Source organism: Equus caballus, chromosome 4 (genome assembly GCF_041296265.1).
Source record: "Equus caballus isolate H_3958 breed thoroughbred chromosome 4, TB-T2T, whole genome shotgun sequence".
Lineage (NCBI taxonomy): Eukaryota > Metazoa > Chordata > Mammalia > Perissodactyla > Equidae > Equus > Equus caballus.
In genome coordinates, this window is record NC_091687.1 from 104779513 (window position 1) to 104806128 (window position 26616).

The 26616-nt window shown below is 41.3% G+C and overlaps 1 protein-coding gene across 1 annotated transcript in view; it reads left to right on the forward strand.

The window, feature by feature from the left end:
- The window catches only part of CNTNAP2 (contactin associated protein 2), a 1879249-nt gene that overhangs the window by 1648879 nt on the left and 203754 nt on the right, over positions 1-26616 (forward strand). The window contains exon 17 of the mRNA XM_070265133.1: positions 6405-6623. Coding sequence (XP_070121234.1) covers positions 6405-6623 — 219 coding nt within the window. The remainder of the gene's footprint in view (positions 1-6404; positions 6624-26616) is intronic.

Consider the following 26616-nt stretch of genomic DNA (forward strand, 5'->3'; position numbering starts at 1 on the left):
CCCCTCCAGAGGCTGAAGTGTGTGACCCAAACCCCCACCCTACATCACATTGTTGGTCAACCTAGTGTGGCCTGCTCCCATCCTAAACACTAACTGGTGTGGCCAGCCCCCACCATAAATCACATTGTTAGGCTCATTCGGCATAACCCAAGGCTCTGAGGCAAACAAACACTCCTATCAGACATAACATCCCAAGGGTTCGGATATTACCTTCCCAAAGGCAAGCGTGAAGTCTCAACCTCTCTTTTGGCAGGGTTAAACTCTTTTCTACACAGTTTGAAAATCTTTCTTTTGATGGCAAGGAAATAAAAGTTCCTAGGACCTTACTACTAGAATGAAACTTGGTAATCCTAGTGTTTCTCAAAGTAGAATTCCAGCACAACTTGCATGAGAGTCACTGGACATTAACAAAGTATAGACTCCAGCATCCGACCCCAACTTACTGATCAGAATCTCTGTTAGAGGAGTTTTGGAATGTGCATTTTAAGCATGTTCCTTTAGCGGTTTCTTATGTAGGCCAAGATTTGAGAAATCTAATTGTGATCCAAGGTAGGTCTTTTTTCCTAATAGTAGAGTGAAAGTAGCATGAGATGCAGAAATAGGAAAAAATTCTGCTTCTATCTCCAATGCTGAGTTTATCTTGAACAAGTCTTTGTTCCTCAAGAATTATGTATTTGGGAGCAACATTTAGCACAGTTTGTTTCAAACAGACATAACTAATGTATCATGTTCCTAGACTGAGAAAATATACATTAAGTTACATTATGCCCTTAGGGAAGACACTTGTGGATTACGAAATGACATTCCTTGTATGTGCCAGTGTGCTGAATTATGGTCTGCCTGAGGAAAATGAGTGGATTTCTTTTTTCAGAGTACCTACATTATAATTGTTTGGCCACTTTGGCAGGAATGTTCCTATTCATTCTTTCATTCATAAATTGTTGAGCGCTTACTCTGTGTCAGGCCTTGTTCTAGATGCTGAGGATCTAACAAAAATGAACAAAACAGAAAATGCTTCTGCTTTAGTGAGGCCAGGAGCACATATATATTGTGCCAAATGGTGATATATGCCACGCAGAGAAAAAAAATCAGGATAGAGGAGAAAAGGCAGCTAAGAGAGGGCTTTGCTACTCAACATAGAATGTTTAGGAAAGGAATTCCTAATACCTGTGAGCAGAGAGGTACAGGAGCGGCCATAGAGTTGTTTGAGGAAAGGGAACAGTAAGTGCTGAGGCGCTGAGGCGGGAACAGCTTCACAATGTAGTGAAGGAGACAGGCTTTGATGATGGGGTTAAAGACAGGCTAAGAGGAGCAGACAGAGATACAGAGAGTACTGGCAGCTCTTTCAAGGAATTCGGCAACAAATGGAAGCAAAGAAATTAGAAGGTCAAGAGAAGGTTTTTGTAGTGATGGTGGTTGTTAAGAATAGATGCATGGCAACATGTTCACATGGAATGATCCAGTAGAAGACAAATTATTGATGCTGTAGAAGAGAGGGGAGAATTGCTGGAGTGATGTCCTGGAGCAAATAAAAAGGGGTAGATGGCATCCGGTGTACAGGTGGAGCACTTGGCCTGAGATACAAACAGGTATCCACTTTCCCTCTTCCTCCTTTTCCTCATCTCTCTGATTCCCACAGTGACCTCATTCTCAGCCTACCTGCCTCTTCCTACAAGTCTCTCATGGTGCATGCATCCTTTTGTCTCCTGATGGACACTTCCTTCATAGAAAAGAAAAAATATATATTTGTAACATTTTCCACTGTAGAGTGGGGCTAAAATATCTGCTCTGCCTATTACCAGTGTTGTTGTATGGATCAAATGAGATTTTACACAGAATGGCCCTTTGGAAGCTATGAATCCTTGAACTTCATTTTAGAATGGAAGAAACAAATCATTATCAAAATTGTAACGGTGTTAGCTGGTCCTCTCAGCATGCTCACTATGTGTACCTTTCCTTGTCTCTTCTCTTTACCTATTCTATATTGAATGACCAAATTTTTTCTGCTGTTTCCAACTGACACTTTGAGTCAAATGTCTAAATATTACTTCACCTGCTGGGAGAACTCAGAGCCAAAAAGTCTACTATTCTGGTCAGTTGTTAAATTTCTCATTCAATACGTTAAGCCCTGAGTGATTTGAGAAAACTTGTGATGAGTTAGAATCAGAGTGAATAGTGCCACCTGCTGGAATCACACTTGAAGTAGCAGGAGGGAGGATACTAAGAGCTGTCCATGGTTTTGACCCATTCATTGTTTTGTCACTCAAAGTCGTGATCCAGATTTATTCAAAGGTAATTTCTGCCATATACTCATTTCTGATGCCAATGTGCCACCTTATACATTTCTCTTTCAATATCTCTCTTTTCTCCCTGTAATGATTCAATATCTAAAATTACCATTAAGACTAGCTGTAGTTCAATTTATTATTTCTCTTAGAATCTCTTGGATATTGATGATAGAATGTTGGCATTTGAAGGGACCTTAGAGATCTAGTTCAGAGTTCTCAAACACATTTTTGGACAGAGAAACTCTTGTAAAACTATAGATGTAATCCTCATTTCAGACACCAGTAAACTGAGACCCAAAAAGGTGAAAAGGCGAAGTCAAGACTAGAACTCGGATATGCTGATTCCCAAACCATTCCCTACATCAGTTAAGATGCTTTCTGCCACAATAAAATTGGCTTAAATAATAATGGATGTCTCACTTAAGAAGTCTTGAGGCGTCTCTGGTAATAATTTAGGGGCTGAACAGTGTCACCAAAGACCCAGGTTCATCCCATTGCCCTCCCTGTTCTCCTCAGTGTGTCTGATGTTTGCAAGATGGCTCCAGCAACATTAGGAACCACAACCTCCACCCAAGATCAAGGAACAGAAAAGGGACTGACTGTCTCTTCTCTTCTGAGCTAATAAATTTGTCCCAAAGGGCCCCTAGAGACTCCCCCTTGTGTTTTATTGGCCAGGAGGAAATGATAGGTCTCATCTTAAGTGGGTTACTCCCAAAAAGCACGGATTTGTCATGTTTGACTTAGACAAATCCAGATTCACCCTCTGAGCCTGAGGTAGGACCGTTCTTGCCTGAAGCTTACGATCATATGGAAGCACATAGATTCTTAGGCAAAATTGGGTCAGCTCACAAGGAAAAGGAAGGGCAGGGAGAGAGTGGCTAATTGTTGTGGGAAAACAGTCTCTCCCATTTCTGCTTATCTTCTGAGCAAGAGGCATTGACAACTTTGTTCATATCTTTTTAAGGTTGTATGTATAGCAAACAGCTTTGGAAGATATTGATAGTGTCTTCCTCCAGAACACAGGGTAGATTTGTTTCCTGGCCAAGATAATAAACCTAATGTCTCCCCAGGGCAAAAGTTGGGCAGGTCTGCTAGCAGCACCTTTAAAAGACTAGAGTTTCCTAAATTTAGGGTTCCTTGGCTGCGACACAAACTCACTACATAGGCAGCATCCATCTGGGCTGCTCCACATGGCCCCCAGGGGACTCGGGGGACAAGAGAAACCAATGTGGATATGAAGCTCATGCTGCCTGCTGAGCTGTGAATAATAGAGTCCTTTGTCTCTGACCCAGGAGTCTCCTGTCTTCTGCTAGCGTCTATGAAACTGCAGCAGGCTAACTTGTTAGTTTGCAAGTTGGGTAAAATCCCAGGTGCTTCCCAGTTCTTGACACTAACAGAAAAGCAACCAGTGGTGTTTGCTACCGTGTTCGTTCCAATGAGCCTTGCTAGATACATCCAATTCTCAAGCACTTATTGCTGGAAATAAGAATAGTTTCAGTATGTAAGAAATTCCTTTTCCATAGGCGGAAACAGGGCAACGCTTCAGTCTCCAACTGGAGACACACATTAAGTAAGAACAGTGTCATTGGCTCTAGTTTCTTTTATGCTGCCTCCCTTTTATTTGCTCGCTGACTCTCTCTGTAATTATCTCTTTTAAAATGTCAGCGCCTGTCACCCAGAAGACCAAGAGCAATCAGCCACAAACTGAACTTTCTCCAAGGCATCCCTTAGCAATGTCGGGGAAGCTGACATTGAATGACTGAGAAAAAGGAACCCTTTCCTTCACTCTCACACTAGACACTGCAGCCTCCTTCCTCAGGAAGCAATAGAAGGGAAGTGGGGTGTGCTAAAATTGTGAGTCTTTTTTTCAACAGAGCCTGAATAGAGGCTCTTTAAGGAAGATTCTTCTCTTGGAGGCTCTTGACCTTGAGTCCCTCTTACTGCACCAATCAGGGTGAGAGGACTCAGCTACAGGAGCATCCTGGAGACTTTCTTTCCTTCTCTAGAGTGAAATGTTGATATTAAGAAGACCATGCTCTAGAGGAAGAAATGGGGGATCTGGTGTGACAAGCACAGAAAAAAGTGTGGATATTTCCTAGTTAATTGCCGATACTCAGGGTTTTCCAAATGGTGACAATTTAAAGACCTGGACAAGAATTCATCAGAGCAAGAAGAGAGGAGTAGAGGAAATTAGAGCAGCATTTACCCTCTGAGTCAAACCTTAGGGTTAACCTCAATTTATCCCTAAATTGTATTTCCCTGATGGCTGTTGACACCTTTAAAACGAAACAATCTTTCCTACTTAGCTCAGGAACCCTTGTTCTCATGCTATTCTGACAACTTACATTGAAAAATGCATCTGCTAAAACATAGCTCTACAAGAACAGTGTAGATCCAATCGTAAAGTGGAGGCTATTTTCTTCCCCATTGACTATGCCAGAAATACAGGGAAAGATCAGTCTGAGTCATTCTGATCGTACTTCCACAGAAACCTTGATGAAGGTCACCGGCCTCCATCGAGTCACAATGAGCCCTGGAGGCAGGTGCTCCTAACTCAGAGGAGATATTTTACTGGAGCGCTTATGGAATCACCACAGGTGTTAAAATTAAAGTTCTCTTTCTAATGACATAAAAGATCAAAACTCCTTGGTACAATTAGGTTGATTAAATTGAGCTTGCGTCTAATATCCCTGTAGCTCAATAAAGTTAATGCAGCTTTCAGAGGGGCCTGACTCAGAGGCAGGAAACGGTCTAGGACCTGAGAGAATCTGGCCCACTGCTGTTTTAAAATTAGAAGTTTGATTGCTTGCGACATCATCGCAAAATGGTACCAATCCAAAGAAGCTGAATTTTCCATTAGCCCAGGGAGAAAAATGACAGATATTTAAATTTAGCTGCTTAGAGATTAGGCAGAAGGCTTATTGATAGATAGAGGGGCTGAATCTCTTTGTAAGCAAAGTTAGGAAATCCACTGGTGTGCCACCTCTTTAATGTGGAAAGGAATTCACTGAGCCTGAGGGAGTGGGGACGTGTGTGCTGCTTCAGCGTTAAAGTGCCTCTCCTACCAATTGCAAGAAAAATATACATTTAAAATATGTGTTTGTAAAGCACCGGGTGGTCACCGAGGAACTTAAAACCTAAGATGTGAAGTAAGAAAAGTGCTTACACCTGAAGCTACCAAAGCAACCACCTGTTCGAGTTTTCCATTGATGCAAGGTGATTTGTTACAGAAGGGGGTTGATTTGGAACAGATCCAGGAAAAAAGAATGATTTGTGGTCAGTGCTGGAGGGTAGGTTATGAGAAGGATCCGGCATCCCAGATGGGGTATAACCAAGGTGCGCAATAAATGATTCCAGAAAGGGGTGAATCTTGAGCTGCAGGAATCTTGAGCGACCTTTTAAACAGTCATGAGTTATCTGAAAAAGATGCAGGTCACCTTCATTGCCTCAACAATTCATTGCTCCCTAACTGACGGTAGGAGCCACGGTGATTAGATTAATGAAATAAAGTTTTGTAAATTCCCCCAAAGCAAGAGCTCTTGACTCTAGTTATGCATAAACATTTTTCAGGGAGTTTTTAAGAATACCAATGCCTGACCCAGACCAACTGAGCTAGTGTCTCTGGGGATAGAGCTGGACATGGGTTTTTCACAAAGCTCTCCAGGTAAAATTCACTACCCTAGGAGTAATTGACAAGTTACGTTGTGTGTAGAAGCAAAAGATCCCAGGCTCTGAAATCTGACAAGCCTGAGTTCAGATCCTGACTCCACTACTCACTAAATCTAAGACATCAACATGTGCTTAACTTTTCCAAGTCTCATTTTCCTTATCTGGAGTCAATGATAGTGACTTCTCCACGGGCTTCTAAAGATTAAGTAGAAAGTGAATGTATGATTGGCCCCCAATACAAGTTTATTTTCCTCCCCTTGCTTGTTAATGGTTGATAATGGATTGATGTTTTGTCCTTCCTCAAATGATTTTGCCCTACACCTTTGTAGCGAGTGACAGGCTTAGATTATTTTTCTCTCCCTGCTGTGTTTTATTTCTAGAATTTACTGCTCTTTGGTATCTGGGAGGAAAATACTCATGTGCTTTTCATGCTTTCTGCTCCTCCAGCTGCCACAGAAGTGTCCTTTTCATTTGATGTCGGAAATGGGCCAGTGGAGATTGTGGTGAGGTCACCCTCCCCTCTCAATGACGACCAGTGGCACCGGGTCACCGCAGAAAGGAATGTCAAGCAGGCCAGCCTACAGGTGGACCGGCTGCCACAGCAGATCCGCAAAGCCCCAACAGAAGGTCACACCCGCCTGGAACTCTACAGCCAGCTGTTTGTTGGTGAGTAATGGAAGGCAGTCATGACTTACCTCTGTTATTTTAATAACCTTCACAATGGAAAAAAATAAAAATAAAAAAATAAATAAAGCAGCCTGTGGAGGGTTTTGATAGAGATCTTTCCAAAGGTTAATATCTGCACCTCTTGTAGTCTTCTCCAAGACAAAATGGAACAAGGAAGAGACCCAAATCTGGTTCCACTCTCCAGTCTCTGGCGTTCACAGTCCTCATCTACAAAATCAGAGGTAGCCAGAGACATCTCTGAGGCCTCTGATCTATGGAATATTAGGTTTATGGATTTGGAACTATTATAACGTTCTTGATTTAGGGCACTTGTAATTGTGTGAAAGGAAGGAAGAGTTGGAGGGAGGGAGGAAAGGAGGGAGGAAGGAATAAGGAAGAGAAGATGGGCTCCATAAGTTCAGGTTTGCTTGAAATAAGTAGAAATCCATTCTTTTCTCTGCTCATCCTCAAGGTTCTAAACAGAGAAAGATTTAGACTTCTTCTTATGTAGTATCTTTCTACATGGGAAAGAGATCGACACTGAGAAGAAATTTAAACAGAGTAAAGTTAAGCATCCTGTGCAAGTGGATCCATCCTCACAGTCTAGTCTTTGCTTTGACATATTCCAGCTGAACCTAACATTACTTCGAATCAATACCTGTTTCCATGTCCAGAATTCTAATAGTTTAGGAAAGTAGCCATTTTTCCTCTGTTAAATGAAAGGAAAGAAAGTTTTAAGGACATTGTGGCTGTGTACCACTTTAGACCCCCCCCTTCTCTGAGTTTCTTGGGGTTAATTAATCAAGTCAGTCACCTGCAGCAGTCTCAGACCAAGCAAAACCAGATGTGACCCAGTTGCTGTTCACGGTCATAACACCTGCCATGCTACGGTAGAGCCTCACCCAGGGTCAGCTAATTTTAACAAGAGCCAGAGTCTCCACAGTGTCTTTCATAATTATGGTGGGATGCTTTAAGAATATTAGAAATTTACAAAAAGAAAGGTAAAATTAGGTATCCACTCCTTTGGTTCAATGTGGGCAAAATACAAAACAATAGCATCAGTTAATTAGCTTTAGAAGTGAGACTGACCTGTTAAGAGGCCATGTCAGTCAGGGGCCATGAAGGAGTCACAGATTTGGAAATAAAACACTGGCTCCCCAACCCCAACTAGAACTCAGCCCCTTCCAAATCCTCCCCTTGAGTTACAGTTCTCAAAATCACACATTATTTTACCATTGGTTTTTATTAGTTAAATATCAAGTCCACTGACTTCTGCTGAATGTCGTGAGCAAATTTCACTTTATCAATATATCTTGCCCAGGTTACCCAGGACAGGTTTCTTCCTAAAGCCTCTTCATCCCAAGCATGTAAGTTAGATTCTACTTGGTTTTCATCAAAATAGATGACCCTAAGTGGCCCCATGTCTCATTTTTCTGAACTTGCCCCTGGATGTAGAGGTCCAGCTTTACTTTTCTCCATTTCTATTCACTGACTATAGATGTCTCCAAGAACTTTGGAGCCAGGTAAAGTTGTAAAGTGAAAAAGGATAAGAGGAGCATTTATTATGGTCTTGGGAAGACTTCTGATTCATTTAAACAAGATGACCAGGAACAGCTTATAAAAAGGGAGGAGCAGAGAGCTGAGGTCAGAATTCAACAGAACAGTTAAATTTAAGGGACAGGCAGAAAAATAGCATCTCAGGAAGAAGAATGAAGGTGAATGGAAGAACAAACAAGGAAAATCTAGCAGAGGGGCAGGAGGAGGAGAGAGTTTCACGAAACTCTGCTTATTATTGACGAATAATATCGTGTCGTATGTAAAATAAGGCAAGGGAAACATTCTTTGAGTTTAATAATTATGAAACCATTGGTGACCTCGGAAAGAGAAGTTTCAGAACAGTGGGCTGACACAATGAGTCAGCAGCTTCTTTGCACTTGATGAAAAAGAGTCTCATGTCCCAGTTCTAATTTCCTCTTATCTTAAAAGTGGGCGTGATGCGCATCTCCCAGGCACAAGCTATTTGAGCCAATATGAAAAATATTGCTCTGCAACAGAGTCTACCCCAGGGGAAGCGGGGAGGGGGGCTTTTTTCCAGAGAAAAACAAGTTCAACAGCTATGAAATCCTGGAGCCCATTATCCCAAGACTATTCTATAGGGATTCAGGCAACTGGAGAGTTGTGCTCAGCTCAGCTCTAATAAGAAATTATCCTGACCAAGCACTGCACTTTCCCTCTTCGAGTCTCTTTTCTCATCTGTCTAATAGAGGAGTTGGGGTAGTTGGTCCCCAAAATTTCTTCCAACTTTAACTATTTTGGATTTTGCTTTAGAGATGGCTAAAAAAGGTTGTCCTTCCCACAGTGTCGTGTGGTTAACAACATGAGCTTTGAATCCCACCTCACCTCTCTCACTTACCAGCTGGAGACCGCTGTCAAGTTGCTTAATATTTCTGTGTTAAGTAGGGAGACAGTCCTTACATCTCAGGATGAAATGAGACACAGTCCATGCCAAGCGCTCCGTAGAGTACCTGGCGTAGAGTCAAAACTCATTAAAAAGGAGTATTTCTCTATCTTTTCCTCTACATTTTACCCCCTTGACTTTCATCTTCCTCCATGTAATATTCACTCCCTGCTACAGAGCTCACTGCCAGATGGCTCGTTTCTTCTTCCCCAAAATACTGACCTGAAGTGGGATCACTTCAACCCACAAGCCCTGAAGGAAAGTCCACATGCATAAATGCCCCTCGACATCCAAAATCATCCTGCAGTGACTCTGCTCACCTGCCACAGTGGCCACCGAGCTGCAGGCAAGCGCCCAGGAGTGTTCTCACCATCAGCCAAGAAAGCAAGTGAGTGTCATCAGAAAACCTCACACTGGCAGCGTTGTCACAGCTGAGACATGTGGCAGACTTGCCTATGAGCTCCATCAGCGTTCTAGAGAAGGAAGGGCTCTGACTCAACTTAAAGCTAAAACAGACTGGAAGTCGTTCTTGGCTTTGCACGCGGGATGGACTTTAAGGAAGGCTGACCTCCACCCACTGCCTGTGTTAGCAAGGCCAGGCTCATGTCTCCTTTTTCAAAGTAACTGAAAAAACAGAGAGGCTACAGTTCTCGTTACTCTACATCTAGAATATAATTAGAAGCTGCATCAAGAGAGGGGTAACGCAGGTCTTTTGGAAGTAATGAGAATCCAGCTACAATTCTGGTTTGGTACAAAAGTACCAAATAAATTTAAAAATGAAAAGTGACACAGGAAGAAAAGCAGTTGCTGCTATTTGTCTAAAAAGCATGGGAAACTTTCTCATGTTTCTGATCCAACATGAGCCACTAGCATATGATGAGCACCCAGGATGGCCCAGCAGAGGGACTTAAACCACATGGCCATCTGTAGCCCCAGCCAGCCCAGGTGCTCAGGCCTGCATCCTCCTTGGCAGTCACGGGCCAGATTTTTCTTAGGGGTGGAGAACAGCAAGCATGCGCAAGGTCATTATCTAAGCATGAACAATGCCAGGCTGGATTGAGCCAAAGCCCTCTTGGCACAGACATGCCAGGAAGTTTGGAGTCCTGGCAGCTGAGAAAGCAGTGGCGGGGCTGTGAGGGAGGGTATCTGCTGGGCCCTTGGCCTGGAAGCCGGGCAGCCAGCCCAGGGCATGGTCAGAGAGGTGGTGAGTGTGGGCCACAGAGCAGAGCTGAGCGGGCCAATCAGGGCAGGTGGCTGGGATAGAGGTTACTTTGCAGCAGGCTAAACATAGGCCAGAGCGTGTCACTGTCCTTGGCGGTGATTTAAAGAGGAGGTCAGAGTTCAGGAAAGCTGGAAGCTGCTTCAGAAAGCTTTGGGAAGAAATCAGCCTCCTAAGCGGCCCCTTGAGAGAGAAAGTTAGGTCATTTTAACTAATGACAAATGTCCAGGCTCAACTCACGTGGCTCTGACCTCTTCCAAAATGTCTCTGGAGGTTAAAAGAAGGCCATCCCTTTTGTGCAAGATGTCACCCAAAAGGAGCTGAAAAGCCATTCTCATTCCTTCAGGATCTTTCTCGCTGGATGGGAGGCCTGACTGGAAACTCAGTGAGGGGAGAGCCTTCTTCAGGAGGACTCAGAGACTACGGGGAGCAGGGAAGCCTGCAGCTTCCGCTTCCTCTGACAGTTTGTCTGTCAGGAAACGTCTTCACCTGAGTGGCAACTGAGTTTATGGAGGAGTTGAGGTTTATCAAATGGACTTAGCAGTGAATGCGGACGAGGGTACTAGGACCATTCTCTCCCCTAAGCTTGGCTAGCAGCCCCACAAAACGCCCCCATCCTCCCCAAACTCAATAACAGAGCTTGATTGATCAGCTGCTCCTCATAGCCTCTGTATTCCCAAATCATGAATGGATAATTCCATTGCCGTCTGAAATGCAATGTCATTGAGAGAGTGAAGAGAAAAATCAACATTTGTATGCAAAGGAGAAAAATAGAATTCCAGTCATTAAGTGCCCCCAAATCTGTGTATGAATACAATGGTTATTTCTAGTATCCAAAAATGTAGGTTAAAAAATATTTAATCCAAATTGCAGGAATTAAAACTTGTGGCTTGTTCCCATTTCCTGCAAACCTGACTCAGTAGCAACAACGTAAATCCTGGCTAAGATGTCCTGGGTGAGACTTCAAGGCCAAGTGCTTCACATCCTTTATTTACCTCACTTGATCCACACAAGAAGCTTCTAAAGGAAATACCAGGACTAATCCCTCTTTTATTTTCACAGTGAAGAAACAAAAGCTAAAGCTAGTTAACAGCCCAAGGTCATGCAGCCAGTAAGAGACAGAGCTGGGATTTGATCCCAGACAGTCTGATTCCAGAGACTCAGCTGGAGGAGAGGAAGAGAATTCCTCTACCCTCTGGGTCCTTCTGGCTGGTCTACAAATTAAATTGACATGAGACAGAATGACAGGAGAAAATCAAACAAAGCTTTATAACACGTCTACGTGGGAGAAACCCAGGAGAACTGGGTAACTCACCAGAATGGCTGAAGCTGTCACCTTAAATACCATATTCAGCTAAAGACAAAGGAGGATGTTGGGGATAGTGATTTGGGGCTCCAAAGGGGAGGAAAGCAATTCACATGGAAATGGAAAAGCAAATGTTTGTACATAAGAGTGGGCTTAGCCAGGATCCTCACAGTCTACGATACCCAGAATTACCTATGGTGATGGCCTGTCCTGGGAACAGGACTTCTATCTTAAATTCTTTTAGGCAGTTAGGGAGAAGGTCAAAGTTTCTTTCAGAATCTTTTGTTCTTAAAAACAATCAAGCCAAAGAGACACATTTTGGAGTGGCAAATTCTGATCCCCGACACGGCTCGTAACCATTCATCCTGTCAAAGCAAAAATTGCACAAGACAAAGTTAAATGGGCACAGAAGACTTCATTCAAGGATAGAGCAGTCAGCAGAGGGGGCACAACTCAGTCTGAGCTCAACTCTGTCGAAACAAGTGGTGGTAGGGTTGTTGCTCATTTGTTGTTTTTTGGTTTTAATTGTGGTAAAATACACAATAAAAGAGTTTTTAAGAGCTAGGGTAGAAGGGATCATAGGCCATCTGTGTTTGCTAGTTGGCTTTACCCAAAGGAAGAGTAAACTTCCTCTTATCTTCCTGACAGGAGGTAGTTTTACAACTTGGAGCAAGGTGCCCACCCTGGGAGGTGAGGCTCCCACCCTCCCACAGAAACTGAGAGAGAGGCAATGGCTCCCTTGATATTTACATTTCAAAGAGATGGTTCCCAGGTCCTGGAGAAAAACATCCCTGGGTTGTAAAACTGGCAAAAGACTTTTAAAAAGATTTACGTCTCAAACCGGGCAGAGAAAGAATTTACAATTACAAGTTTTCTAAAGTAAATGCTCTAAGAATTGGGAAGACTAGAGTCTAAAGTTTAGTCAAGCTGAAGGGACCCTTAAGGCCGTCTTTGTCAGTCTATCCCAGGGTCTCTCATCTGAGGTGGTACTGTGGCCCACAGGCTATTTGGAAAAGTGTGGTGGCACTGGGGTGCTACCTTCAGCAACAGGCTGCAGACAAAGCTTCCCACAGTGCGCAGGAGAATCCATCCCAACAAAGGCTTGCACACACCCCAAATGGCAGTAGTGCCCCCATTATGAACCACTGCTCTCTGTCACGGCATCTATAGTAGGAGACGAGGAGGTCAAGCCAGGCCTGTCAGCCCTGGCAGGTATTCTGTGGATTACAGAGTCACAGTGGCGAAGATCAAGGCAGGCAGAGGATCACTGTCAGACGCAGACACAAAGGTTTCGATTAACAAGAGAATCTTATGCAGAAGCTCTCTTGGAGGGTAATGAGACTCAAATAAGCTCTTTTTTCTTTTTAGCTCTTTTAGAAAACCCTTTACGACATCAACATTGACCTCTCAAAAGCTATGTCTAGAAGACATTCTTCCCGTCTTTCTTCTCTGGGATTCCACGCAGCTATAGGGGAGGAAGACATTTCCTCTGCCCAGTCTGGGTCCTTCTAGTTGGACAATGAATTAAATTCACGAGACAGAATAACAGGAGAAAATTAAACAAAGCTTTATAACATGATTCATGAGAGAGGCTCAGGCAAACTGAGCCACTTGCCAAAATGGCGGAAGCTCTCACCTTAAATACCTCCCTCAGGTAAAGACAAAGGAGGATGTTGTCAATGGGGGGAGTCAGTTATGGGAGATTACCAGAAAGGCACAGTAAACGAGAGTAAGGTTGTTATGCAGATTTAAGTCCTTGCCTTTGGTATTGGTAAGAGTTTCTAGAGATAAGGTCATCCCCCCTTCTTCCCCATACAGAGAGGGAGACACCTTTACAGATGGAGACTTCCTTTACAATGTAAATGTCTCTTAAAGGGTAAGCAAATTCTACTTTTCCGGATTTCTCTCATGTCTGCAGTTTTTAAAAGTAACCATCCCAAAATAATCCTCATGCCAGAGAGACATATCTTGGGGTGGCCAATTCCAGTCCCCTACACAGTGTACTCACCCACATTACTTCTGACCTCACTGGCCATGACTTCAGTCTCTCCTGGAAATGTTTTCCTCTCCTTGACCACTAAGTGTTGAAGGTCACGGAGCCCTCCTTTCTTCTCCAACTGTACATTTTTCTGGTTGATCTTATCCAGTCCAATGGCTTCCAATACTGTTCATGTGCCAGTGACTCTGAAATTGAAATCTCCAGGTTTCACTTCTCTCAGGAACTCTGCATCCACCTATCCAACTGTCTACTTGGCATCTCAACTTGGATGTCCACTGGGCATCTCAGTGTAAACATGGCAGAAAAGAACTGTTGATGCCTACCCCCAACCTGTTCTTCCACCAGCCTTCCCCGCTCAGTAAATGACATCACCATCCACACATTTTGGCTTGAGTCCAAAATTTGGAGTTACCCTTGATTCCTCTCTTTCCCTCATCAGTGCCCATCAATAGAAACTCTGCCTCCAGACTGCCCCAGCTGCATCCACCGCTCTCTATTGCCACAGATCCCACCCTAGTCAAAGCCACAGTAGTTTCTTGCTTGAACTATTTCAACTAGTCTCCATAGTCTTGGTGTGGTCCCCGAACACATCAAGCTTATTCCTGCTTTAGAGCATTTGCACTGGCCTGAAGTACCTCCCTAGACATTGACAAGGCCAACTCCTTCTTGTCATTCATAGCTCGGCTTCAGTTACCTCCTCAGAGAGACCTTCTCTGACCACTCAATCTAGCATAGCCAGTCATTCACAATTTTACATTGTCCTTAGAACTTGTGATCTGTTCATTTATTTTTGTGTCCTTCCCCTAGAAGGTAAGCTCCATGACAACAGAGATCTACAATAACACTACATTCGTTGCCCAATGAATATTTGCTGAGTGAACAATTGAACGAAGGAATAAGTGAATTGCATGTTTTTTGTTGTTTCTCTGAGTTAATATTCATGCACTTTTTTGTTACTTCTCTGAGTTAATAGTCTTATTACCATCTTTGGAAATATCTTTTTCTCCAGGTACCACAGACTGAAATCAAGCATGACAGAAACCTAAAAAAAAAGACAGTCACAGAGAAATTCAGAATATTATGAAAGACAGTATCTCAGATCAGTCTAGGCTCTAAATGTAGTTTTCAGTCTCCCTCGCTCAAATTGAGGTCCTGCCTGTTTGGCAGTAGCTGAGATGCTAGCTGGAACCCTAACGCAGAGTTTCTGCCCCAACTCTTACGACTGGTCCTCTAGTTCTCTCCCAGACAGAGATAGGGAGTGATGTCATGATTAGAAACACTGCCATCGGTAAAGTAATAAAATAAAATGATTTGCTAGACAAAATCTAGTAGAAAAAATTGCTAGATGAAATCAATAAACTACCTACAAAGCAAAAATGCAAATAAAACACAGAAGCTGCTGCCTCACAGCTGTTCACCACAAGGATTACTGGCCCCAGAATTCTTTTCTCAACTCCACCACATTTCACCAAGCTCTGCCAGGAGGCCACTCATGAGTCAGCCTCTCTCTTCTCTATAGAACTACTCCCACCCCCACCACAGATGAGTGATGGCCCTTCCCTGCTAATAGTCTCCATACGTTTTTCCTCCCCTTTCCTCTTTAGCAGTCAAAACTAATTAACTTTTACAATTCCAGCTGTCTATTTTACAGTTAGAATTTTAACATATTAAGTTATGATAGGCAAAATTTTTACCTTTTTTTCATATGTTCCCAACATAATCAAATTGACAGTGTACTTTTAACCTCTTTTGAGCCTTCAACTCAAAGATAGTCTGTTAACTACCTATTCCCATAGGTCCAAGCTCCTCTTCTAAGACAGAAGTTACAGAACTTTTAGAGAGATATTTGAACCTAAGACAGGAGCCAACCCTATTCTTCACCTTCTGGGTAAAGTAGCTCATGTGCCGCAAGAGCAAATACTTCCGGGACTCTGTGGTCTTCCACTCCAGCTTGCTTATGACGATTATAATGGTCTGATCCCAGGAAGATATTTTAATGTAAAGGCACTAATTTTCCAATCAATATGGAAACAATTTTTTTCAACAGATTTATCAAATAATTTCTCAATAGATTTTTTTATTCTTTCAGTAAGGACTGAACTAGACTTCATGATAATAATGGCAACTGTCACACAGAAAAAGATTGTAATAAAAATATTAGTATCAGTAACACAAATATTGAGGAAGGGATGGGTACCCACAGCCCACCAGTCCCTCCTGTGATACCCTAAGAAAGAGAGAAAAGATACTCATTTGTCTTAGCTCAAATAAACACAACTGTTTCCCACCAAAGCTTCACTCTGTCCTCTCTTCTTTCATCAGCCTCGTTTCCAAGGTCCCTAGTGTACAGGATGGTGTGGGTCTCGCTATTCATTTCATGGTTCTGTGTCCATCCTAACAGTGGTCCTCATTTGTTTTAATTTTATTTGATTATTTTTCTTCTTTGTTCACCATTCCCAATTCCACTCTCTCTTCAACACTGGCACCCACTTGATTTTATTTTATGTATCGCCTTCTAGTGCCACTCTCTAAATATTTGTGCAAAATATATGTATGTTCTGGAAAATTCATAGTATTGCCTTTCATGTGTCACAATTTTTATAAATGATATTGTACTACAAATTTCATTCTGTTTCTTTCCCTTTAACTCAGCCTTATGTTTTTAAGATCTATTTGTGTAGCTCTGTGTATACCGTGTATCTAGTGATCCATTATGTGTATATCCACACTTTATTCTGTCCCCTAATGATAAATAGCTGGGTTTCCCCCAACTCTTTGCTACCACAAATAACCCTTCAGTGAATGTTTATGTGTGTCCCCCTGTTACCTAGATGAGGGTTTCTCGTGTGTGTGTGTGTGTGTGTGTGTGTGTGCACATGAGAATTACTGGGTCATAGGGTATGTGTGTACTTAATTTCACTAAATACTGCTTGCTCGATCAGTTTCTGAATGTAAATCTCAAACCTTCATGGTTGAATTATCTACTTCTATCATTGGTAGCTTTGTTTAATTCGAGACTATTTTGTTAGTTAGATGTATTCATGGTCTTTTTGATTTATTGTTCCTTATTCCAGTATGTAATTTCCATCTTTATTTCCTATGAGGTTTCTCATCTCACAGTTTTATTTCTACTCTTAAAACTGCTATGCAATCCTTCTTGCTGTCATTAGCACTCGCCTACTGTTTTTGCACAGGTGTTTGGAGCCTCTTATTTAAGTGTGTCTCTTAGATATAGTAATGCTGAATCTTTCAAAAATCTAACTTGAGAATCTGTCTTTTTATTCATTTACTGTAACTACTGCTACATTAGTGTATATTTCTGCTATTGACCGTGCGTTTTCGATTTATTATGTTTTGTTTGCCCACTTACCCCAATCTACTTTCCATTGATTAAACTGAATGTTATTCCACTGGTTTGAAGGTTGTACATTCTACTTTCAATCCTCTGGCAGCTTCCCCTAACGTATTAAGACTCATACGTCTGCTTTTCTTCCTTATCGTCCACAAAAACATATCAGTACCTCTGTTCTCCTTCTCAGTAAGACAAGAGACCGAGAACACGCCGACCTCCTTCCACCTCACGACCTGCCGTGTTGAGATCATCTACAGTTTTCATTGCAGAATTTATGAATATACTTATCTTTAATTGCTTATTAGAAAATATTAGTATTTACTAAGTCTTTCTTTTTACTTACTCTTATTTCCCATATATTACCTCCTTTCGGATTCATTTCCCTTTTTGAGTAAAAAACAGTAGAGTAAGAACAGTTTTTCTAAGAAGACTCCATAGGCAAATCCTTCTGAGACCTCACATGCTTGCCAGTATCTTTACTGGTTCCCATATTTCAATCAACACTCTGAAGGTATCATCTTTTATAGGCAGTGCTGCTATTGAGAAGTTAGACATGTTACATTCTTATTCCTGAACCTCTCCTTCTTTTCCTTTAATGTTTCTTAACTTTACTATAGTGCAGAGTTCTTAACCTTTTGGGGGCCAGTCCTGGTAAAGTCTATGTCTCTCTTCTCAGGATACTGTTTATATGAATAAAATAAAATATGCATAATTACAAAAGAAACCAAATATATTTATCAAAACAACAAATTTGTGATACAGTAGTAATATATGCACTCCGTTACTAGTGCTTTAAATAACGAGACCTAGACTCGGGTCTCATAACTACCATAACTGCAAAATCACCATGGTCATAAATGAAACTTCGGGAAATCTACAACTGTAATGTAACATGAATATATCTATGATTTTCTGTTAGCAACAGTGATACAGATACCACTAATACCACTGTGCTTTTTCCTACATTCCTAATTGAAGCAGTGCTCGATTTTTTTTAAGAGATTAGTGAAAATGAGCATGTCAGGTTTTTCCCATCGGTGTCCTCCAGCCTCCTGACTCCCGTATGTGAACGCCTGGGTCATGGGCCTCATTTAAGAACCACAACTATAGGTGTAGGTGGGGTGTTTTTTTCTTATCTATTCTGTTTAGCACTTTATGACCCCTTCGATCTGAAACGTAGTATTGTTTATTCTAGAAAATTCTGAGTCATTGTTTCTTCAAATAGTTCCGTCTCTGTGTTACTCTTTTCTTATGAGGTTATTATTATGCAAATGTTGATGCTTCTGCTTCTACCCTCCATAGTTCTTAACTTTTTCTTTCATTCTTTTGATCTCCTTATCCTTTCCTGAAGGCTTTGGGAGAGTTTATTGACCCCATATTCCAACCCACTAAAATATTCTTGTGTTCTATCTATTCTGTTCAACCCCTCCATGGAAATCTTTATTTCAATAATTATAGTTTTTCATTCTCAATATCTCCAACCAATTCTTCATAATAGTTTGTCATCACCCCATGTTTCCAATATCACAAAGTTATCATTATGCTAATTTTGCTGCTACATCATGTCAGCACAATAATTAAGATGTCTGTTATGTTAGTTTTCTGTTTTTCGGCTGTCTTGTGATTCTGCCTCTCCTGGTACAGGTAGTACCGTTTGTTGTCCCTCCTTCATAGCATTTGCTCTCCTCAGAGGGCTCGTCACTTTTCTTCGTGAACTCATGGTCATTCCCTTGAGATTACCAAATGCATTCTCCATTATTGTCTGCCTAAGGGGAGGAGCAAGTTCTCAGGCCCTGAACTGAGCTCCTTGCCTCAGGATGTGGAACCTCTAGCTCCCTTCTGTCTCAATCTCTTCCTGTTCCCACCCCCAGGTATCTTTCACGTCCACACACACAACTGCAAAATTCCTGCCTCCCACTCACACAAAGACAGCATATTCTGTTGTAACTGATTCTTAAACCAGTAGTGTATCTTTACCTGATAAATCTATTCTTTCACTACTCATTCCCTTACCAGCAAGTATGTAATTACTACATTGAAAAGTCTGTTTCAGAAATAACCAAATCAAATAGGCTTTTACTGTTTTCTTACTTTCCTTGACCTCCTGGTGTTATTTAGCATTCATAACCACGCCCTCCGTGCAGTCTTGACCTCAAAACACCCCACTATTCTGTTCTCGGCCTCTCTGCTAGCTCCTCTCTTTCCCTATCTCTCCATCCCTAAGCTTCTCTTCTTTCTCCTCCACCTTCTTGCCTTGGAAAGCTCATACATCCTGGAAGGTTGGTTATCAGGGCTGTGCTGATCCCTCCCAGATCCATAAATCCAGCCTTGACCTGGGACTAACATCTGCAAAGTCTCCTTTGAAGTCTGGAGGCCGAAGTGAGGGAACAAGGTCACGGGTAGATAACAGCACTCAGGATTCGTGACTCTGATTGAGAAGAAACTGATTACGGGTGTTTAAAAAATAGTAAAGACAGAGAGAGCGAAAGAGGTAGACCAACCTGGGTCAGGTTCCTGGGCGGGTGGGGGGAGGGGGGTATGTGTGTGCGTGTGTTTGTGTGTGTGTGTGTGTGTGTGTGTGTATGAGAGAGAGAAAAAAAACATAGGATATGTTAAGATCAGCAAAAAGAAGATGCTTATTTTTCTCCAAAGATGAACAAAACTCACAAGCAGGACACATAATATGGACAATAACATACAGATATTTGTAAAAGAAGTATTTAGATAGAGTTCTAAGCTGATGTGTGTGAAATTTGGGTTTCTATTGAAGTTTACTAAAGTAACTATTCATAATTTAAAATTTGCATCTGGCTAGGATCTGGTGGTGTATCACTGTGTTCTCCCTCAGCCCTCACTTTTTGTGAGGGACTTGGACCTGTAAGACTTGCTGCAGGGCAACAGCTCTCTGAGATAGCGCTGTGAGACCAAGTAGAGGGAGATGATCAACCACCCACCATCCAGGGGCCCCGGCTCATAGCTGCTTTGATTTTAAAGTGTCAGCATTAAGTTTTTGCACCAAAAACAGGTATGACTTCAATGATGGCAGCAAAGAAGAGTTTCCTCTGTTGACCTAGAGATCAGTGTGGGTATCCGTGTTCCTGGCTCTGAACTGTGAATGTTGCATCTCGCTTTCAGCTTCAGCCATCCTTGTGGCTTCAGGGACAATATTCTGCCAAATGTTCAATGACTACTCTCAGATATTGATCATTCTGTCAGCATGTTGCCTACCTAAGCACAGCAATGTTAGATTTAGGAGAAGAGTCTCATGTTATGCAAGCCTGAAAATCAAGATGGCAGCTACAACATAGCAAGAGTGCAGGCTTAAAAGCCACAAAGCCTGGGAGTGAATTCCGGCCACTCACTAGCTGTGTAACATTGGGAAAATGAATCCTCTTGGTCTCAGTTTCCTTACCTGTAAAATGGGGATAATAATAATATCTATCTCTGAGAGTTAAAACACGAAAATTTTGGAACAATGCCTGGTACAGCTAGTATTCAATTAATATTAGCTTTTGAAACAGCTAATATTCTATCATGCTTGCCATGCTCCCATAGCCTCCAGAATGAATTCAGACCTCTTAGCTCCATTCCCATGACAGAGCAATTCACATTTAGATACATATGAGTGCTCTCTGCTCTCAGAAACCCAGTATTCCCTCAGTCTCTATTTTGAAGTTTTCTCCTAGTTTGAATAGTTTGGATTCACATAATCTGCATCTCTTTTACTCTCAGGACATAAGAAAATCCATGCAGTGATAATGAACTAAAAAAAAAAAGAATCCATCCTATTGAATGAAGTTATGAATGAGCACTCATGAGCATTGTCTGAAAAAGCAATTCTCCAAATGCCAGCTCTCTGAGCTTTCATATATGCCCTGCAATATCTAGCTGACAGAGGCATCCCTGATCGATACTTGTCAATCACACAGCTCTGCACTGAATAATGTGATCCAACATCTTTTAACTCCTTCAGTGACTGAAGAATCATGGCCATTCTAACATCCTCGGCTTAACCAGATAACTGGGTTTTTCTTTTACATACCTGTACTGACACCACAGGGCTTTTGTATGGGTTCAAGTCGACAGTCAAGACCTAAAAGAGATAGTGGTAACACAGAACAACAGGTACAGTGGGTACAGCCTCTGTAACTCCAGGGGGCCCAGCCCATCCAAGCACATAGCTGCTTTTTGCCCCCTCACCTACATGGACCAGGTATGGCTGCCATGGAGAAGAGCCAAGATCTGAGTGGGTCACCTGGACTCAGACAAGCCACAGCTCTGTTTCCCATCAATGTTTTATACCATTCTGGTCACAGGTTCAAGGCCTCCATGCCAGCTCACCAGCTCCCACAAGCCAGATACGGTCCCACAGAGCAGACGAGAGAGAGAAAACACCCATGCTAACCCTGTCCCTCCCAAGAAAACAGTGTGGTCAGAAGAGGGACTCCAAGGTCATTGTCTCAGGCAGGTCCAGACCAGCCCAAGCTCAGTGTTAACCCTTTACTCCCTGTATTAGTCTTCTCAGGCTGCTGTAACACAATACAGGGAAGCTTAAACAGCAGAAATCTATTTTCTCAGAATTCTGGAGCAGGGTTAGTTTCTCCTGAGGCCTCTCTGCTTGGCTTGCAGACCACTGCCTTCTTGCCGTGTCCTCACATGGCCATTTTTCTGTGCACATATCCCTGGTGTCTGTTCCTCTTCTTATAAAGGACATCAGACATAGTAGATTAGGGTCCCACCTTGTGACCTCGTTTAATCTCAATTACCTCTTTAAAGGCCTTGTCTCTAAGCACAGTCACATTGGGGGTTAGGCCTTCAACATATGAATTTTGAGGAGACAATGCATTCCATAACGCTAATGATACTTCCGATATCAGATTTGAGTACACTCATCTCAGTCATATTTAATTGATTCCAATTCTGTGCTTCTGTAGAATTGTGTTTATACTGAATAAGTGTAATAACAATAATAATAACACCTACCATTAACTGAACGTTAGTAAAAAGGGGTGTATTATCACCTGTTATCACTATGCCCCTGCTAGGTGTATATTGTCATGCCAATTTCATACAGAAGGAGACTGAGGCCCCAGAAGGCTCCGGGAAGATCACAGAGCAGTGAGCAGCAAAGCCAGTATACAAAAGGAGATCTTTGTGACCACAGCGATGCTTTCTTCTCCCCTGTTCACTGCCTCTCATGTCACATTGTGCCTTGCGCCATAGTGTGACTATTTGTGCTTACATTTGTATTAACCTGCAGGCAAGAAGTATGTCTCCTCCATCTTTCTAGAAATGTCTTTCACATCTCCTTACACTTGTGAACTGATCGGCGGCCTCACTTTGTTGAACATCCAAAGTGCTCCCATCTCACATTTCCTGGCCCTCTCCTCCCACCTCCCCCACATGCCCTGCCAGACAGCACCCTCTTACCTCTTTGTCCCAGAGCCCTCTTCTAAGGGATACGCTCCTGGACACTCTTTCTGTCACTTTCTCACTGAGGTCTACCCTAGGCCCTATTTACCATCATAACCTCCCCGACTCCACTCCTATTCCTTCCTGATCCCACTTACCCTGTCTGACTGTTTTCCATGGTGGACATCACCTTCTAACACATGAACACTTGACTTACTTATTGAATTTATTGTTAAATTTCCCTCTCCCTCTGTAAGAATACAAGCTCTGCAAGGGCAAAGACTTGCGTGTGTTTTGCTTCAGAGCACCTTCTAAACATCTAGACAAAGCCTGGCTCATAGTAGGCATGAAATAAACATTTAGGGAATGGATAAATTGGGTTTCATGTGCTTGGGCTTTGATGTGATTCCTTTCTAAGACGAATGAGTGGCCAATCACTCTGGGCAAAGGTCCTCTGGAACCTAACTTAGCTCCTTAGGAAATTGTTAAGCTCTGAGTCTGAGGACAATGTATTGTTTCTAATTCCTCTCGATCATTGTTTTCATCCTCTCTTTAATTTAGTACCTGGTTATTTTGCCCCAGTCTTCTGTGCATTTGATGGTTGTATTATTCATTATGGGTAGTTACAGCCTTTTCATAATTAATCTTTAATTGCAATACTTGAATAGCATTTCACATGAAAAATGATTCACAAATTAAACTTACATCTCACCTTGGATAATTATTACAGGTCTGACTAAAATGCATGAAGCCCTCGCATGGCAGGGGGCTCTCTCCAATGACAATGTGTTGATTTTCTAATTAACGAAGGTTAAGTAGCATTTTTGCTTGCAGACCTACATTTTAAACCTATGACGTTTGTCACCAAGAAAGATTTCTATAGAGCACGAAAGTTGAACTCAAATAATTATCACTAGTTCTAGCGCATTAACATCTTTTGCATGAGATATAATGACCATTTTCAGGACAAAAGATTTTTCTTTATATCGACTAGATCAGTAACAGTACTTTTCAGCTCACTGACCCATTTAATAAATCAGGGGCCATCTAAGTAAGAAAAGAGCATAATTTATTTAGTTTTCCTTTATAGAGAGAGAAATGGCATTCCACTTACCTGGTTTATAAATTAAGAAGGGGGAGTACAAAACTTTACTTAATGAATGCAACAAACGCAAATTAGACTACAGTCATGTGTTATTATGGTCAATTAAGAGAAGAAGGAAAAAGGAGGTCAGGCAACAGTGTAAAGAAGGAAAAGGAACTTTAGGAGAAATTGAGAGCAATTTACTAAAATATAGAGAGGGAGACATGTAAGCACAGAGGGTTGTACCTCATGGACCAGAGTAATTTAGAGCTGGAAAGAACCGGAGACATCATCTAGTTCAATCTTCTTTTTTATGGATAGGAAAAACTGATGCTGAGAGAGATTAACGGATGTGATGAAAGCTGCACAACTAACCCAAAACAGTCAATAGTCGTGATAGAGAGAGAGATGTAGGCAAGAAGAAAGACTGATAGACGTGGAAGCTCAGAAAGACCCCAAACCAGAAAGAATCAAAGACAGAGAGACAGACAGACAGAAAATCTGACCCCTTAAACCCCTTATTGAAATGAGACCTGTAAACGTACATACATCTAAACGCCTACTTTAATGGTGTAATAAAAAGATGCTGTAATGTAGATTTATTTGCTCTGCCAATTAGTCCCTTTTTGTGTATTTTTATTTTTTTAGGTTAATGTTCCCTGTACTAGTTATCTGTTGCTGCATAACAAGTTACAATAAGCCCTTTTTAAATCTCCATATTTTTATCATATTAACACTTACTTAAAGAATTTTTAAAAATCTCTTCTTCACACTCAGCTCTTGCTGAGACCCATTAAATAGGAATGATTTCCGAAATAAAATGCCTTCCAGATAGATAATAGATTAAAATGTTAAGAGAAGTAAAATCATAAAAGTGCTAGAAGAAAATCCAGTGGAGTAATTATATTATTTTGGATTAGAGAAGGGCTGTATAATCCTGATACAGAAGGCATAAATCATACAATAAGATACATGGATGTCACTACAGAAACATCCAAAACTTTCATAGGGAAAAAGAAACATCATATACAAGTTAACAGACACAAACTGGAAGGATGTAGTTCCCAAATTTATAACAAAGAGCAAAAGCCCAATATATTGTTCTCAATCAATAAATATTTATCCTCTCCTATTCCCCCCAAAAAGCAAAGAACATGAAGAAACAAAAACTAAGAATGGGGGAAAGTTACTCAACTAACAGTATTTGAAACAACACAGACTAACATAATGATCTTTTCCCCCCAGACTATAAATTCAAAAGGATCCTGTCCAGTATTAGCATTGGTGTGGAGAAGGTGGGGGTCTCACACCCTACTGGTGAAATACAAATTGATAAAATTCTTCTTATAGGGAAATATATTTCAAGTGCCTTTAAAATGTCTATGCCTTTGTACCCAGCAATTATACTTCTAAGAATTAATTCTGAGGAAAAACTGGACAGGTGTACAAAGGTGTTTACAAGGATATTTATTACAGTATCATATAAAATGAGAATTGGAGTACCCTTCAAAGTCCAGTGGTAGTGAGATGGCAAAATAAGTGATATGCCTTCCAGAATGGGATGCTATGCAGATGTTAAACAAGATGTTCCAGTTGTACATTTATTGCTTGGAAAATGTTTTATGATATGTTAAGTGCAAAAAAACAAATTTCAAAACAATGTGTGTATCATGATCCCATTTCTTCCTTTGTTTTATTTTTTTACACATATGTATCTTCTTAGATAAAAGTAGAAAAGGCTATTTTCTAAAGTGAAAGTAGTTATATCTGAGTAACATTTCAGATTCTTTTGCATTGTGCTTATCAGTATGATTACGGTTTCCACAGTGAAAAACTATGACATTTGTATTCAGGGAAAAGGTGACGGAGATACCTAAAAACAATGATTTAAAATTTTCAGCAGATTTTGATAGGATATTATTGACTTAATTGACTAGTGGTGAAAATTTAAATGGCTATTTATTAAATTAAATTTAAATTTAAATGAAAAGCCCTTATTGAAAGAACAAAAGCCATGGTTACTAAAATGATAGAAGCCAAATTGAAATTTTAACACACCAAGTGACGTATGGATTGACATTCTTCCAAATCATAGCAAAGGCCCAAATTCTCTTCGGCGCAGAGCTGTGAGGCTGAGCTGACAAGCAGATTGCAAAATGGGAACTTCTTCAAAGTGTTTGTTTTTAATAACTTCTTTTGCCATCTACTATCCCATAGCTTTGATCAAAAAAAGGCATTGGACTCCCTTCAATTAATCCTCTATTCAAATATTTTATTAAAAAAAAAATCTCTGGAGAATTATTATTCAAATCCATGTACTATCCAATGAGAGAACTGTAAGGCTTGGGTTTATAAAGACAATAGAGCGATTCACTTGCCATTTCACGGCTGAGGATTTATAGGCATAAGCAAACGCTAATCCATTCTTGGGACTAAAGCCTTTGATCCACCAGCCCTGCCTGATGAGTCTACTAGATTGTACACCTTTTCTCAAGACAGTAGAATAAGTGATCAGAATCACTCTCCGGACTACCAACCTTACCCAAACTTCGACAAGCCTACAGACCACTCCATTTTTAAAGACTCCAAACCTAAATCTCAGACATGTACATCTGTGGGGCCCTGACCCTGAAGTTTTTCTTCTGTTAGATGGTCAACACACAACAGAGTTTAAGACCATGGGCTTGAGAATAAGACAAATCTGACACAACTTGGCCACTCCTGAGCTGAGTCCTTGAGTAAACTTCTGAACCTCTCTAAGCCTCAGTTTCCTCATCTGTACAATGGGCATAATGATAATAATGCCTCCCTTGCCAGGGCATTGTGAGAATCAGGTGAATAAATTGTAAGTTGCTTAGTCAAGCACCTACCACAGATGCCTCAAGAAAAAAGAGTAACTTTTATTTTATTAACAATATCTTTTTTTCTAATTCCCCATCAGATAATTCTTTTAATAATTTTAACTACTATTCAGTTTATTTAATTTCCAGAGAAGTTGCTCCTCTAAGATACAGACATGTACATAAACTTGAGTTCCTCCTTTTGTACCAGCTGCTTAAAAAAAATCACAGCTAAGGTTATGACAGACACAATTAAGTCCATTTGTGATATAATGCTCCAATGAATCCTTCTATGAAATTAGTTAGGAAGATTTTCATATGTC